Below are 17,444 nucleotides of genomic sequence, written 5' to 3' on the forward strand. Positions count from 1 at the left end.
GGTGTGGCGGTCCTGCTTCTTCAGGAGGTTGTCAGGGGTCCAGGGCGCCCTGCTGAGGCCAACCCGTCTTCCCCAAGACGGCAGCATGAATGACCCTGTTCACCACCCAGTGACAGTCTAACTAAAGGCACCGTCCCTAGCCAATTTATGTCCTATCTCCTGAATTATATTTGTCATCTGATCAGCTACACCCTCAGAAATGTCACTGGAATTTGGTGTTGATGTGGGTCTGACCTGAGGTGCAGATAGGCTGGCATGTTGGTCAGCTGCATTATAGGTGCTGACACTAGAAACTGGTTCTACTCTAGGTGTAGCAACACCTAGGGTAGAACTATCAACAGAGGGGATGGGGGATAAACATGCCCCTGCCAATGTGAATAGGTGTGTCAAATTGTGAAGCTAACACATTGCTCTGATTAAACATGTTTCAAAGATGTCTCATCAACAGAAAAAAATGTAAATAAGTCTCATCTCCTCTCATTAGCTGTACCGCTTATCCTCAGTAGGGTCGCGGGGGTGCTGGAGCCCATCCCAGCAATCATCGGGCAGTGGGCAGGGGACACCCTGAACTGGTTGCCAGCCAATCGCAGGGCACACGGGGACAGACAACTTACTCGCTCATTCACACCTAGGGACAATTTGGACCAGCCAATTAACCTGAAATGCATGTTTTTGGAATGTGGGAGGAAACCGGAGTGCCCGGAGGAAACCCACGCAAGCACGGGGAGAACATACAAACTCCGCACAGGAAGTCTGGAGCTGGATTTGAACCCAGGCAGGAGGTTCCCATGACTTGAAAGTCAAAATCACAAAATAAATCAGCAGCCTGCGTAACACGTCACTGTGTAGCACACTTAGTTATCTGCATCACTGTGACACTGCACGGTAACGAGCTTAACAATGACGTTCATGAAACTAAAATTTCAAATACTGTGAGCTGATGGCTTCATGAAACGATGTGGCAGGTGGGACAGTCCTCGGTTCGGAGAGCTTGATAGAAGTCACGGGTCACGGCACCAATGTAACCGCGGTGTACCTGTCCCACCAAAGATCCACATTCACGCTGGACTGGATGATGAGGTTTTTATTACAGTTGCTGCAAATGAATGAGTCGCAACACATGGTAAGCTTCTCTGCTGGCTTTGATCTCTATAAGGGGAATTAGCCTTTTAGCACAACATACAACGTCCGGCAAAACTAACATAAAAGGCGACAGAAACAAAACGAAAATAAATCCAAACAGCTTGACAACATCAATCACATTACTGCATGTTGAGAGATTTGTCAGCTGTGGTTTTAATGTTTAAAATAACTTTTTTTCGGAGCACCAAGAAATCGTGTCTTATCGTTGACAGCTCGCTGCCAACAAACCCCGCCTTCCGGTCACATGTCAAACGCCAAACCAAACCTTACCCAATACCAGCAGGTGGCACTGTTGGACTCATCATTGCAGGACACTTACACAAAAACTATACAACATATTTCAGCAGGAATTTCAATAAAACAAAAGTTATTATTACACCCGTTACATATACACAGATAAGGTTACAAGCCCTAAAGTCTCTCCCCCTGATCCTCAGGTCATAGTTCCTTTTTTGCCTCAGACGCGCTTTCCACAGTTGGTCCGGAGCAAAAGCGCGGGTTGTCTCCATTCTCTCTTGCAGCTGCCTGGCGTGTTCCGGTCCTGGTGGAACTGTCTGTGCATCCGGTGGTTTTCCAAACGATATCACAGGCCGGTGTTATGCCGAGAAATTTATCCCTGCCGAGATTTTCATCCCCTAGCTACTATAACCACTTTTACTTCGTTTTATCTAACTTGTATATCACTTTTCGGGAAAGTAATGGCGAACATATAACCAAAACCACTTTGGCTTGCATTTGTTGGGAATGTAATACAACTTAAACCCATCCGTCTTTGTATTTGTTGTGAATGTAATCGAACGATAATGCACACCGAATATAAATCACTTTTCAGAACTGTTATGCTCTGCCATAAAGCTTATAATGCTGAAATAGGCTTTATGGTAGAGTGCATAACAGTTTCGATACGAGCGATTTGAGTAGAAAAGGGCAAAAAAAACATGTTATCTACTCAAAAGTATGTTTGCCATTACATTCCCGAAAAGTGAAATAAAAGTGAGATAAAATGAGGTAAAAGTGGTTATAGTAGCTAGGGGATGCAAATCTCGGCAGGGATGCATTTCTTGTCATAACACCGGAGTCCTCAGCTCTTGTCCCAGAATATATAGAGCAGGTGTGTTTGACGGGATTTCTGTAAGGCGGATCTGTAGGCCAAGGGGAAGGTGCATCACGTGCAATCACGTTGGTGTTCCTCAGTGAGGATGACATGTTGTTCGGCCAAGGTTCTGTCGAAACGCTCAACAAGTCTGTCGCTCTGAGTGTGGAAAGGCATTGTCCTAGTCTTCTGCATTCCTAGGCGCTCACACACGTCCAAGAAAACAGCCGACTCGAAATTTCTTCCCTGGTCGCTGTGGATCATCTCTGCTGCACCAAATCTGGCGAACATGCCCACGACCAGCACGTTAGTGCTTCCGATCCTGCTGTTTTTGGTCGGAAAGGGCTATATGAAAAGAAACCTAATAATTACTATTCAGATTCAAAAGTGTGTCCTTACACTTTTACTTTCTGAAAATAAAGGAACTCTAACATGGGCTGTTGCGTCTCACATAAGAATGTATTGTATGTATTAAAAATTAATAAGATTAAACCCAATGATGGAATGAGTGTGAACGCTTAATTGGTGCCCTGTGTGTGCAAGTACTCTGACCTTTTTTTTTATATATTAATAGAAAAAAAAACACAATGGAACCCAAATAAAAGTAAAAAATAGACGATACAACCATTTTTCTTTTATTTTTTTAATCATATGCTAGTTAAATTATTCATGTTTTAGATTGAAATGGTGTTATGCAGGGAAGCACAGAAGCTCAGTGGTTAGCGCGTGTGCGGCACAGTTCTGAGGTCATGAGACCGAACCTCCTGTGTGGAGTTTGCATGTTCTCCCCGTGCTTGCGTGGGTTTCCTCCAGGCACTCCGGTTTCCTCCCACATTCCAAAAACATGCATTTCAGGTTAATTGGCCAGTCCAAATTGTCCCTAGGTGTGAATGAGCGAGTGAGTTGTCTGTCTCTCTGTGCCTTGCAACTGGCTGGCAACCAGTTCATGGTGTCCCCTGCCCGCTGCCCGAAAATAGCTGGGATGGGCTCCAGCACTCTCGCGACCCTACTGAGGATAATCGGTGCAGATAACTAATGGATGGTGTTATGCAAAGCTTACACTTGTGTGTTTCAGATCCTTCAAGATGACTGCTAGGAACGGACTCATAACAGATTCATTCAAGATAGTGAAGAAGGCAAGAAACCACGGAAAGCAGGATGAGAAGACTCTTCAACCACCACCCAGTTTGTATACTTTTCATTTCTTTTATCCGCAAGACGGGATGCAGTCTAATTTTAGCCTCTAACTTCTTTTCGAATGTACGTCCGTCGGCATTAATAAAGTCCGACTGGGAAGGAAGCGCATCGAGTTGATGCCCGATGTTGAGCACTCTGGTCTCCTCTCGTCTTCCAAGAACACGCATGTCAGGTTAATTGGCTGGTCCAAATTGTCCCTATGTGTGAATAAGTGAATGAGTTGTCTGTCTCTGTTTGCCCTGCAATTGGCTAGTAACCAGTTCAGGGTGTCCCCTGCCCACTACCCGACGATAGCTTGGATGGGCTCCAGCAACCCAGCGTCCTATTGAGGATAAGCGGTGTAGATAATGGATGCATGGATGGTATGATTTGTCAGTTGCAGACAATCTACAAGGTATTTTTGTTACAGGCCCAAAATTTTACCCCTAATTTTGGTTAATAGTTGATAAAAACTCTTAATGTATACAGACGCTCCCCTACTTACGAATGAGATATAGATCGTGAGTTGAATTTGTTCGTAAGTTGCTTCAGTGCTATATTTTGTATGTTTAAGGTTTATATAAGTAAGTTTAAGGCTTGTATAAGTAACCTGTATTGTTTTGTACTGAAAAAAAAAACATTTAATAGAATAATATGCTCTTTACAGATGAAGTGAGTTTAACTAACTTTTGTAAGATGGGCTTCAAGAGTTAGGTGACTTCCTCTTCCTTGGTAAAAAGTGTCCGGGAAAAAGTGATCCACCATTTTCTCAGCCGCATCAAGCTTCCTTATTCCACTTGTATTTTGAATGAAACGGCTCAACTCTTTTTTTTACACATTATACCAACCATATTGAATGAATGCACGAGATATTAAACAATAAAAATGTCAAAGTTCTCAGCACGCTGGAGATACAGTATAGAATGTTTACACACGAACTAGGAAGAGGAAGGCGGATTTCTTCTTCAGGGTGGCTGCAGAGTGAGCTCTCACAGCACCACACGCCAGTAGTGGTGGAAAGAAGCAGTACCATCCTGTACTCTGAAAAAGGTGCACACAATACAAAATTTAACTTACAGCCATGTCCAGATATTTTTCGACATCCCGAAAAAAATGTTTGTATGTACCGTTGTTCGTAACTCGAATGTTCGTAAGTTGGGGAGCGTCTGTATACCGTGATTCTTAAATTGCATTTGTATATTGCTCACAAAGGTTGGGCTAGCTTGGGCATTTACTGTGCTGATATTTTTTCATTTTCTGTTTTTCTTAATCCCATTTGTTCTTATGTATACTGTATTGACTGTGCAACAGATACCGAAGCCTCATTACACCAAGATGAAGACCAACAGAAACTGATTGAGTTTGACTTGGACTGGAGATTCGGGCCAAATACTGGTACTTCTTTTCATCTACTCATTCAAAAATAAGTGTATGTATATAGGTGTAAAATAGTGGTCGCAGGGACTTCAACGAAATAAGGATCTAATTGAAAAACCAAAAGGTTTATATTGTATTTTATATTCATTTCTAATGAGGAACATTATATGCAATTAACAATTCATTTATTTATTTACTGTGGTTCGGATTTGATTGTGCTTTTCAGTTGATATTTTTAATAAAGAGAGAAAAAAAATGTTTTTTTTTGGGCTTATCAATTCCAACATAACATTTGCTGTAAGGGTCATACAGTAAATTTAGATACATTTTTCTTTGCATATTTATAATTGTACTAATTTTCAATTAAATGCTTCTTTTCAATTGTATGTTACTTTTAAATTATATGTGTTTTTGTGCACTATATGGGGTTCTGTTCTATCCTACTGCCCACATTTTAGCGATTCACCCGAATGACTTTCAACTCCGTCTCTACCAAGTCAACGTTTGGGGGAAAGCTCTAACAAAAATCTTTGCTTTTCAAATTATTACATGATGGGGACGTGGCTTCAAATTTTGAGTTATTTCATTTCAACTAGGATTTTGATGTGAGGACCACATTTTTCTGTCAGCTAAGACAACAAAAAGCCAGGTGTCTCACTCCCATTTGGCAGAAATGTAAATAACACAACCAAAAGATTCCTGTGTGACGTGGGACAAAGTGAACCTTGATATCATCATCATCACAAAATATAAAAATGGAACCTGAATGTTTTTTATTGTTTTGAATGACATGGCTGATCTTCACTTAACATTCCATAAGATAATATGCTCTATAAAAATAAATAAAGTGAGGTTTAACTTACTTTTGGGACTTGCGCTTTAAGAGGTCCTCCACCGTAGTAAAAAGTGGCCGAAAAAAAGCGTTCTGACTATTTTCTCAACCGCATCAAGCTTTCTTATTCCACTTTTGTTTCAAAAGAAACGGCTCACCTCTTCTTTACACTTCACACCAACCATATTAAATGGATGCACGATAATAAACAATAAAAATGTCAAAGTTCTTAGCGCGCTGAAGATACAGTATAGAATGTTTACACACGAACTAGGAAGAGGAAGCCGGATTTTTTCTTCGGGGTGGATGCTAGGTGACCTATCACAGCGCAACACGCCGGTAGTGGCAGAAAGAAGCACTACAGTACTGTCTTGTCCTCGGAAAAAGGTCCACGCAATACAAAATCTAACTTACAGCAATGTCCGAATACTTTTCGACATCCCCAAAAAAATGATCCTATCTGCCGGAATCCGTAAATTGAAGGGAGCTCATTTTAAATAAAAGCATCAATAGATACAAAAAAAGTCCATGGAACGAGAAAAAGATGAGTGGATGGCAAGCTGTTGGTTTGTTAATACTGTACTAGCTCTAATTTTATTGTTAAAGGCTGAAGTGTAGGCCAAAATCAGAATAGTTTGGCTCAGTATCGCCGTCTACTGTGAGGCTAGTGAATTGCGTGCCTCACTCTGCATCTGCCGACGCTCTGCACAGAAATACGTTATATACTCATTGTATTAATAAAATACCTGTCAACCTCCACGACTCCATGCCCTTACAAATTGTCGTATTTTCCCTTACAAAATACAAAATAATCTTACACCATATTTTTTTCAAATGTGTTTATTTATGTCGTTTAACATGTTATATTGTACATGTATTTCGTTATATCATATATATTGTTAATTAACATTTTGTTGTGAGATACTGAGTTGCTCAACATGAATGAGGTTTGTTATAAAAAAAGTTCAAAAATTAAGTAGCTTGGACGTTCACTGTGGAAGGAAAAAATACATGCAAATAGAATTAAGTAGAATTTTCTTATTGAAATTATTCATTTTCTGCATTAAATTATTGTTGGTAATATACTGATTAAAGGGATAACCACAAACCTGTCTTTTTTAATTTTCTCCTTTTATACTTCCTTTTCCTACAACATAATAATTCGTAATATAATGCATCAAAGCAAGTGAGCCGTTTGAGAGCCGGCTCTCTTTAATGAGTTGAGCCGAAAAAGCCGGTTCTCTAAAAAGAGACGGACTTCTTTTCACTACACCACTGCCACGGAATGATGCATGATGGGAAATCCCCCAGCGGCAGACGCATGCGCACACTAGCATCAAACCGCTTGCTTCGTTTGCAACGAGAAAAGCGTTACGAAGATAGAGGATACCGCGGCGAACTTATTTGACTTGATTGATTTGCCGTTTCGTGATAGTCTGTGTATACTGGATGGTACCCAGATTTTCTTGTACGTGGTACACGTCTTAAAATGCATAATAAACGTACTTTGTACGGCAAAAACGTACAGGTTGACAGGTATGTAATAATATTCACAAGATAAATTGATACACTTATTTTAATGTATTGTTCTATTAATTGTGCCATTTACTTTGCACATCGCACTGAGCCGAACCAGATCAAATTGAGTCAATAAATGGTCAATTATTATTTTTCCTATTTTAGGTATCAGCAGGCTTCAGAGATGGGAGAGGGCAAAGCTTCACAATTTAAATCCACCTGTGGAAATCCGAGATTTGCTGCTGCGTGATGAAGCGTTTAATCTCAGGTAAAAAAAATGGTGGTGTATCTGTTTGCTCTTGTATATACAGACCTAAAATCTCTTATCTTCAAGGAGGAATTTACCGTTTTGAAGTTTATTTTGAACATCTGTCATTGGAAATATTCTTTTTTTTTATATTTCTAAATACTTTTTTATACTGTTCATATTCTAGCTGTTATTCATTATTCACTGTCTTACTGCTGTAACAAAAGAAATGTCCCCATTGTGGGACAAATAAAGGATTATCTTATCTTAATATCTTATCTTAATAAGGTGTCCAGAAGGGGTATTGTGAGATTTCAGAGAGTGATTTGGACGTTTAAGGTGGTGTGTTTAAATAAAATCAGTGTAGTTCACTTGGGCAATAGTACTGTATTTATTGGTGTGTAACGCACATTAGATTTGATCTCATTATCAAACTTTTCTTATTCACGGTACCAGAAAGTCCTCTTGAAATGTATAAATAAACGCATGATGAGGGAGACTGCTCTTCGGTGTATCTGATGATCAGGGTTGGGTAGGGTTACTTTAACTTGATTACTTTCAATTACTTTTGGATTACTCCAATACCAAATATGCTAATAAAAGACAAAATAAACTAAATATGAATAAAATTAGGACTCACAACACGTGGTAAGCTTTCTCTCCTGGCTTTGATCTCTTTGATCTCTGGCAAAACGAACATAAAATGCGACAGAAACTAAATGAAAATAAATCCAAACAGCTTGCCAATATCATTTTAGCCGTTCCATGTGTTACGTTACTCCCCAAGCCTGCACAAAATTTAGTAATTTTATTCATATTTAGTTTGTTTTGTCTTTTATTAGCATATTTGGTATTGGAGAAATCCAAAAGTCATTGAAAGTAATCAAGTTAAAGTAACCCTACCCAACCCTGCTGATGATGAGAATCAGACTTTGTAGGACATGAAAGAAATCTAGACTTGTATATCAATCCCGATTTGCCTGTGCTCGCATGCATGCGTATGTGGCTTATAGGCTCCGGAACGTCTGAACCAATTTTCGGGGAAATGTACTCAGTGGTACTTTATGCTACTGGGAGTGTTTTTAGCTAAGTTTTACGTCACGGAACTGCCAATAAATATCAACCAAATTGATAAGCATCTGCTTTTATGTACAAGCGGCTAATTAGCACTCCATAGTGGCTCCTTTGCGCTTTTTCAACAAACTACGTTCCCAACAACCACGCTCAAGTAGAATGCTCGGCTTGCACGTATTAAATATTGTTTGTCACTGTCAACGCTTAGTTTGGGCAGGGAAAGTTGAACCGGTTTTTAATAATAAATTAGGGGCGTGGTATAAAAAGAATAAATACGTTATATAATCCACACCTTTCTCACTTTTTTTAGCTATGACCCATTTTTTTATGCCTGTAAATACTTTGAACTTCACAAAATGTATTTTATTTAAAAAATAAAAAAAACTCTCTAGTGATATTTCAAAAACTCATACTGTATCTCCATTTTTGGCCTTACATTTTTTTTACAGTGAGGATCTCTGAATAATTCAATGTTGATCTAAATGACAAACGATGATAAATGGAACCCACCTGTGTGTAATAAAGAAATCTTTTGTATCCAAATCCAGCTTTAAACTTCTCCATAACAGTATCTCGGACCAGCCTGGTGTGTTTCTCGTTCTTCATGATGCTCTCTGCACTTTAAACAAACCTCTGAGACTATCACAGTGCAGGTGCATTTATACAGATACGTGATTACACACTGGTGGCTTCCATTTATCATTGTTTGTCATTTAGATCAACATTGAATCATTCAGAGATCCTCACTGAACTTCTGGGCAGAGTTTGCTGGACTGAAAGTAAAGGGGCTGAATCATTTTGCACACCCACTTTTTCGTTTTTTATTTGTTAATTTTTTTTAAAATATCCAATAAAGTGTGTTCCACTTCATGATTGTGTCCCACTTATTGTTGATGCTTCACAAGAAATTAGTTTTATATCTTTGTTAGAAGTATGAAATGTGGTAAACGGTCACAAAGTTCAAGCGGGCCAAATAGTTTTGCAAGCCACTGTACATAACAAGCATAATGGCTGGGGTTGGGGTTGCTGGGCATTCTCCTTGAGCGAGGTTTTTGGGGCCAGAGACCCAATAAGGTGTGTCAAAGCTCCAGAGGGATGTTTGTTTTATAGTTACCGTAAATTCCGGACTATAGAGTGCACCTGATTATAAGCCGCACCCACCTCATTTTAAGAGGAAAACCGATTTTGTACTTACACAAGCCGCACCTGTATATAAGCCATTGCGCCCACATTAAAAAATGTAACACAAACACAAAATTAACCCAAACCCGACTTTAAGTCCCGTGATTGAAACTAAATGTCCTTCATTAAAGTACACAGTCCAAAAATCACAGCCGGCAAAATGAACGGAAAATGATACCGGTACTTAAGGTTTGATGCAGACCTGCAGAGTTCGGGTCCCGTTGAAAGTAATCCAAGGAAAAAAGTGTATATTTCCAAAGGTAAGGGTGGGAAAAATATATATCCACTATTGTCCGACGCGTTCACAAACAGGTCTCACCTTTACCCCACTTCCCGTCAGCCCGCGTTTGTTCCGCCCCTTCTTTTTCATTCGCCCGTGCAAAACATATCAGAATAAGTGTCTAAAATAAATACAAATAAATACATTACAAAAATATACAGTTGCAAATACATATTATACATGGTTACACATATTTACAAAGTAAGACGGTATGCCGAGAGAGTTTTCAAAGCTTTAATAATAATAATATAACTGTCATCCCAAACCGTGCCTGTGACAGTTAATGGTAGCAACACGCTCGCAACACAGTAAACAGGTCTGTTAAAAAAACATACTGTATTTGTAATTATCACGGTAAACCGTCCTCATCTTACTCCTTAGAAATGAAGCCATGAAAGTCGTCTTCCTCAGTGTCGTAAAGAAACTTTGTCATATAGACGTCGTCCCACGCTCCCTTATTCCACAACACGCTAGCAACACGCCCGCAACACAGTAAACAGGTCTGGTAAAAAAAAAAAACATACCGTACTTGTAAAAATCACGGTAAACCGTCCTCATCTTACTCCTTAGAAATGAAGCCATCAAAGTCGTCTTCCTCGGTGTCGGAAAGAGACTTTGTCATATAGACGTCGTCCCACGCTCCCTTATTCCAAAACACGCTAGCAACACGCCCGCAACACAGTAAACAGGTCTGGTAAAAAAAAAAAACATACCGTACTTGTAAAAATCACGGTAAACCGTCCTCATCTTACTCCTTAGAAATGAAGCCATCAAAGTCGTCTTCCTCGGTGTCGGAAAGAGACTTTGTCATATAGACGTCGTCCCACGCTCCCTTATTCCAAAACACGCTAGCAACACGCCCGCAACACAGTAAACAGGTCTGGTAAAAAAAAAAAACATACCGTACTTGTAAAAATCACGGTAAACCGTCCTCATCTTACTCCTTAGAAATGAAGCCATCAAAGTCGTCTTCCTCGGTGTCGGAAAGAGACTTTGTCATATAGACGTCGTCCCACGCTCCCTTATTCCAAAACACGCTAGCAACACGCCCGCAACACAGTAAACAGGTCTGGTAAAAAAAAAAAACATACCGTACTTGTAAAAATCACGGTAAACCGTCCTCATCTTACTCCTTAGAAATGAAGCCATCAAAGTCGTCTTCCTCGGTGTCGGAAAGAGACTTTGTCATATAGACGTCGTCCCACGCTCCCTTATTCCAAAACACGCTAGCAACACGCCCGCAACACAGTAAACAGGTCTGGTAAAAAAAAAACAACATACCGTACTTGTAAAAATCACGGTAAACCATCCTCATCTTCAAGTGCTGCGTCATGTGCCTTTCTTTTTTGCATTTTGCATGATGAGGGTATGCTTACGCTAATTTGATTTATGCACAAGCCAAGAAGTTGCAGTCTTCCTCGGCGCATATATTCCACCGGTCTAAATCTTACCGTTAGAAAAATGACATAAATTGGCCGCATCACTGAATAAGCTGCAGGGTTGAACGTTTGGGGAAAAAGTAGCGGCTTATAGTCCGGAATTTACGGTAGAATTTATTGGGGGACGCATGCAAGTTTACATTTAGATATCGTTTCACATATCTAAAGTCATAGTACAAGGTTTTCAAAATTAGGTCTGGGCTGCATCAATTCTATTCCTTTTCATCTTGTCAATAGGATGTATTTTTTGACTATTGCAAAGGTACCCCAACACTTCAATGCGAATATTGTTTGTTTTACAGTTTATGGAGCCAATATCCTTTGTAATGAGGACTTCTGATGAAGAAAACTTGAACATAACCAGAACTTATAAACACCAGTGCCAGCAAAAACACCTCCAGAGAGAGACAAAGCAACATTAATACCAATCATGTTGTGGAAAATGTATGATTCAGAAACGTTTTGTAAAATTTTAGCCTACAACAATTTTACTTGTTGTTTTTAATATTTAGTACAGGATTCTGTCTGTTTTTTTGTATCTGTTTTTTTGTTTTTACCCGCAGATTTAGCTTCTGGTAAGTCTGCTAGCTTCTGACTGTTTTTTCATGTCGTATAATGTGGCAATGTGTGAAATGTTGACCAAAAAAAGAATATTTTCACAATCTGCTTCCCCTTTTTTATAGACTATTCTATCCACTGTTGGGTTAAAGGTCTATATCACGATACTCAAATTGGTAATCTGACTTTAAATTATTGAACATAAATTTACTATTCAAACCGATATTAACCTTAGCTTCACCTTTTCTAACAATTATGCATGTTCGGTCGGTAAGAGAGAAGACCAGGAAACCAATCAGCCGAATCACCAGAGATTTTATTCCTAACTGCAAGAAACTGATACAGTATCGGGGGCTTGGGTCCAATGTTCCCTGTAATTTTCCCCGGGTCTGAGCGTTCACACAAAGTCGGTGAGCAGCGCTTGAAACAACAGTGAGCAACCATAATCCCAAGTGTGGCAAGATAATTGATTATCAAACATGTCCAAAACTTGACATCAAGTTACATTTTGCTGAGTTTCCGGCAATGCAAAATGAATTTTCTCTTTTGAATGAATTGACTCATGTACTATTGCAAAGGTTGTACTGCCTACAAACGTCGTTTGCTTACAATTCTTTCACAAGATATCCATTTCTTATCATTTTCCTGATAGATTTTGTCGCATAATATTAACATTTTGGGGTGCTTATTTAGTCGGTTGCGAGATACAGCACTATACTTAATCACATTTTTAGTGGAAGTACAATGTTGGCAACAAGATTCACTTGATATAATTGGAAATTATTTGAATGCAACACAAACTTTTTCTTTTTTCCGTGTTTTTTTCCTACCTTTTTTTATATTCCTTTAACAAAAATCTCATTGTGTTTATTTTTACCGAGCTGTTACTTTTTTTCTTTTTCTTCTCTATTTACTTTTTCCTACATTTCTTTCTTTTCTTTTTCTCTGTCTTTTTTTCTAAATGGTTTCTTCTTTTTTCTCTTTCTTTAGTTTCTTTTATCTCAGCTTTTCACCACTTTTTTAATTTTGGTATTTTTTTCTTTTTTGTTCGATTCCTCCCTTCCTTTAAGTCATTTTGTGCATAATTTTACATAATATTTGGTCATGTTGGGATTAAAGAAGCGAAAACAACCCGAAGAGCCGTTTAGGACCCGAAAGAGCCGGTTCCTTTTAGTGAGCCGAGCCGAAGAAGCCGGTTCTCTACTAACTTTACTCAACTTCGTTTTACTTCGACTCGACTTCAAAATAGTGCATTTAGGACACAACGTCAGGGGAACCCGTGTATTTTTACCTTCATGCACTGTAACTTTGACTTGAGTCGCTTCTTAATTAGTAATTTTGAGCCCTGATTTTTGTGCGCTGGCTAGATTTTCTTGTGCGCTGAGAATGTGCGAGCAGTGCGCAATTGCGCACTCGCGCACCTTAGAGGGAGCACTGCTTGGGTCCCTCTCAATACAAATCTGTGCCCCCCTGTGGCCATCAGGGTGAGACACCCGAAAAGCCCTGAAGAGTTATGTATACAACATTCAAATCAAGACAGCAAAAACTACCCACTCCCATTTTATTGGTTACATTACATCTGCAATCCGTTTGCCCTTGCTTGCGTATGTGACTGGCTGGGGTTCGGGTCCAGGACACCATCTTGATTCCAAGGAGCGGGGAGTTCCCGCCAATCCTTGGACCCCACCTTGTCAGTTCTTGTTTTGTCTCTCTGGCAACTTCGGCTCTAAAACAACTTTAAAACAGCACTATTCAACTTACTTGCAATACAGCTTTGAATTTTAAAAAACAGTTAGCATAGGACTACATGTCTGCACAAAATTATCAAATCTTCACCACCTCAAACTAATCTCCATGCTTCACACGATTTTATTTTGTGTACATATGTGGCTTCAGGGTTGGGTAGGGTTCCTTTAACTGGATTACTTTCAATTACTTTTGGATTACTCCAATAACAAATATGCTAATAAAAGACAAAAGAAACTAAATATGAATAAAATGATGACTCACAACACGTGGTAAGCTTTCTCTCCTGGCTTTGATCTCTTTGATCTCCGGCAAAACGAACATAAAATGTGACAGAAATCCAAACAACTTGCCAACATCATTTTTGCCGTTCCATGTATTCCGTTACTCCCCAAGCCTGCACAAAATTTAGTCATTTTATTCATATTTAGTTTATTTTGTCTTTTATTAGCATATTTGGTATTGGTGTAATCCAAAAGAAATTGAAAGTAATCCTACCCAACCCTGTGTGGCTTATACCACATAGTTTGTTGTCAAACGTCCTTCTTCCCGTTTTTTTTAAACCATCTCCAGATATTTTAATAAAGCAGCTGTTTTTAGATTTGTTTTTGTTCCCAAAAAAAATGAAATGGAAAGAATGACAGGAACGCAGACCGCTAACCAGTTGTGCCTTAAGCAAAATTCTCTTCTTCCGGCAATCCTTGTCAGGACCAGAACGGAAACGGAACCCAATTGCGTACGTTTCTCACAAGCTTATTTGAAAGAAGAGACAGGGTTGCCCCAGCGATTCCGTGATCTCTGGGTGCGGGAAGCAGGTCGCTCTGAACGCGGAAGTGGGACTTCCGTGGCGAGTGATGGCGGTGTTGGGAACGGAAAACGGGTCAGTAGGCAAGCAAAAACGTGGTCAGGGTCGTAATCGAGTCGTAAGCCAGGAAAGGAGAGTAGACGTGGTCGAGGACAAAAACAGGTCGAAAGCTGGGACAGGAGAGTAGACGTGATTAGTATTAAAAATGGGTCAAAGCCGGGGGACAGACAGGAGCAAAAAACAGGTTGGAGTCAGGGTTGAAAAAAAGGCTTGTCTAGTGTAAACTGTGGTTCGCAGACGGACTGACAACAGGTGACAGAGATTGAGTGGGTTTAAATAGGGACAGGGAGCCAATCAGAGTCCGAGGGAGTTGGGGCCAAAGGAATCATGGAATCAGTTAATCATGACGATCCTACCCTTCATAAATTTGTGATAAATTGCCATCAAGACATGTTGAGAAAATGTCTTGATTTTTTTTTTCTTTTCTTAATCGCTCGCCAGCAAAGATAAGATAGTGATAATGGTTTTGTTTGGGATCTAGCATGTACATTTATTCGTCTGTTTTTCTTGCAAAATAAAATTTTATAGGGGAAACTCTGAACTTATACATGAACTTTGAGAAAACCTTTTAGCCACTCATGTTTCCGGTGACGTGATCACATGATTCGGGTCGTCATGGCCATCGTGGACCTGCACGAGACTTCTTCCCTCTCTTCCCCAACTATGACAATAACTTTTTCTTTTTCTTTTTTAGAAAAATAAAGCTTTACATCGTTAAACTGTGTCCACTTATGTCTTCGCTTTTCTCATTACACTGCGTGTACTGCCATTCGGTGTCACAGGAAACAAAACAAGGCACGAAATGTGTTGGTCAAAGCGACTCCTGCCATCTAGTGGTGATTTATCATACTAAAATCATTCACAGAAGCTTGATACTTACTGAGCAGCAGCGCCAAAGCCTTCGGAATAGTTAAAAAAAAAAAAAAACTTAGGTTCTGGCCCTTGGGGACAATGTTTCTGAAAATGTATTTTTACGTGACGGCACTGAATGAGTTTATCTAAAAAAATGAAACATTTTAAGTGCTTAAAATATTTGTGCCACGTTTATCGAAAATATAGACTGACTCAAGGGTTCAATTATTCAGTGCTCATGATATTTCCAAAAGGGTTGGTATCGGATCAGTATCGATCGATACTCTAATGTATTTACTTGTATTGGATCAATACGGAAATTCCCAGTATCGCCCACTAGGGCTGATTTTAGGTGTAAAACTTTGGGGTTGCTCAGCAACCAGAGTGTCTGGCTGGCTGAAAATATTTGTATTTTTTAATTTAAATATGTAATAAAATGATAAATATAATTACTAAACAATCTACCTCTGTTTTCTGAAACGCAAGCTATGTTTTAAAGAGATCGAAAACCTCTTGTGTGGAGTTTGCATGTTCTCCCCGTGCTTGCGTGGCTTTCCTCCTGACACTCTGGTTGCCTCCCACATTCCAAAAGCATGCACGTGAAGTTGAATGAGCGTGTGAGTTGTCTGTCTATGTGTGCCCTGCGACTGACGGGCAATCAGGGGATGTGCTCCAGCACCCCCGCGACCCTACTGAGGATAAGCGGTGCAGATAATGGATGGATGGATGATAACGTGGTGAGCTGATGAGGAGAAACTACACAATTCTCACAATACATCTTAAATTTGACGCTAAAAGGGATGTTTTTAAGAGGACAGTGCTAGTTATCAAATGGACTGAACCATTTCAACGCACTGGGGTGTTTCCGACAATACGTTGTTCACATTTTTGTTTTGTATTCTTTATTTGTTAATTTAGATTTTTTTCATCATATTTAAACCTATCTTTTTAAATATTTTTTGGGCGGGTGTTTGCATACTTGTCAACCTCCACGGCTCCATGCTCCATTTTCAAACGTGTTTATTGATGTAGTTGAACATGTTATATTGTATATGTGTTTCGTTATATCATATATATTGTTAACGGACATTTTGTTGTGAGATCCCGAGTTGCTCGACATGAATGAGGTTTATTATAAAAAAAAAGTTAAAAAAGTAGCTTGGACGTTCACTGTAGAAAGAAAAAATACATGCAAATATAATTAAGTAGAATAATACATTTTTTTATTCAAATTATGAATTCATTTTCTGCATTCAATTATTGTTTGTAATATATTGATTGAAGGGATAACCACAAACCTGTCTTTTTTCGTTTTCTCATTTTATACTTTCTTTTTTCCTTAACTTCTTTATACAACAATAATGATTCGTAATATAATGCATCAAAGCAAGTGAGCCGTTTGAGAGCCGGCTCTCTTTAATGAGTTGAGCTGAAAAAGCCGGTTCTCTAAAAAGAGACGGACTTCCTTTCACTACATATTTACCACGTGAAATCTGAGGCGGCAGATGCATGCGCACAGTAGCAACAAACCGCTCGCTTCGTTTGCGACGAAAAAAAAACTATACCGAGAAAGAGGCTACCGCGGCGAACTCATTTGACTTGACTGATTTGCCGTTTCGTCATAGTCGGTGTATACCGGATGGTACCTATAATTGTACAAATGTGCGTTTTCTCGTACGTCGTACACGTCTAAAATGCATAATAAACGTACCTTGTATGGCAAAAACGTACAGGTTGACAGGTATGCGTTTGGGTTGAATTTAGGGGTGCTTGAGCAGCCCAACTGTGGTCCTGGTCTAGAGTACTAATTGTGAAGTTTATTGTTAGCACTAGCTGCTGGTGGTGAGCCATAGTCATGTACACTGTAGCTCTGAATTAGTGTACTATCCAACGCTTTATGTAATAGCTTTGATTTTTGCATTCCGGAGATGGAATAAGAGCTTGCTCTGTCCACTCCACGCATTGGCCCGGTATTGCAGTACCTCCGGGAACGGTGCATTCGCAATGATCGCAACAAGGCTTTAGGGCTAGGACCTTAGCATGGCCTTTTGGCTGAGAGTAA

At 39.5% G+C, this 17,444-nt stretch overlaps 1 protein-coding gene and 1 pseudogene across 1 annotated transcript; both read left to right on the forward strand.

The window, feature by feature from the left end:
- Positions 1 to 938: 938 nt before the first annotated feature.
- Positions 939 to 12,023, forward strand: pold4 (DNA polymerase delta 4, accessory subunit). Its single transcript, XM_088343041.1, has 5 exons — positions 939 to 1,123; positions 3,312 to 3,421; positions 4,724 to 4,807; positions 7,305 to 7,407; positions 11,664 to 12,023. The coding sequence occupies exons 2-5, from the start codon at positions 3,322 to 3,324 to the stop codon at positions 11,686 to 11,688; spliced, it is 312 nt and encodes a 103-aa protein (XP_088199167.1). The 5' UTR covers positions 939 to 1,123; positions 3,312 to 3,321; the 3' UTR covers positions 11,689 to 12,023.
- Positions 12,024 to 17,231: 5,208 nt separating this feature from the next.
- On the forward strand, positions 17,232 to 17,386 carry LOC148360761 (U2 spliceosomal RNA; annotated as a pseudogene).
- Positions 17,387 to 17,444: the final 58 nt, after the last annotated feature.

The sequence above is a fragment of the Urocampus carinirostris genome, chromosome 8 (genome assembly GCF_059441175.1).
Source record: "Urocampus carinirostris isolate Australia breed hairy pipefish chromosome 8, RoL_Ucar_1.0, whole genome shotgun sequence".
NCBI lineage: Eukaryota > Metazoa > Chordata > Actinopteri > Syngnathiformes > Syngnathidae > Urocampus > Urocampus carinirostris.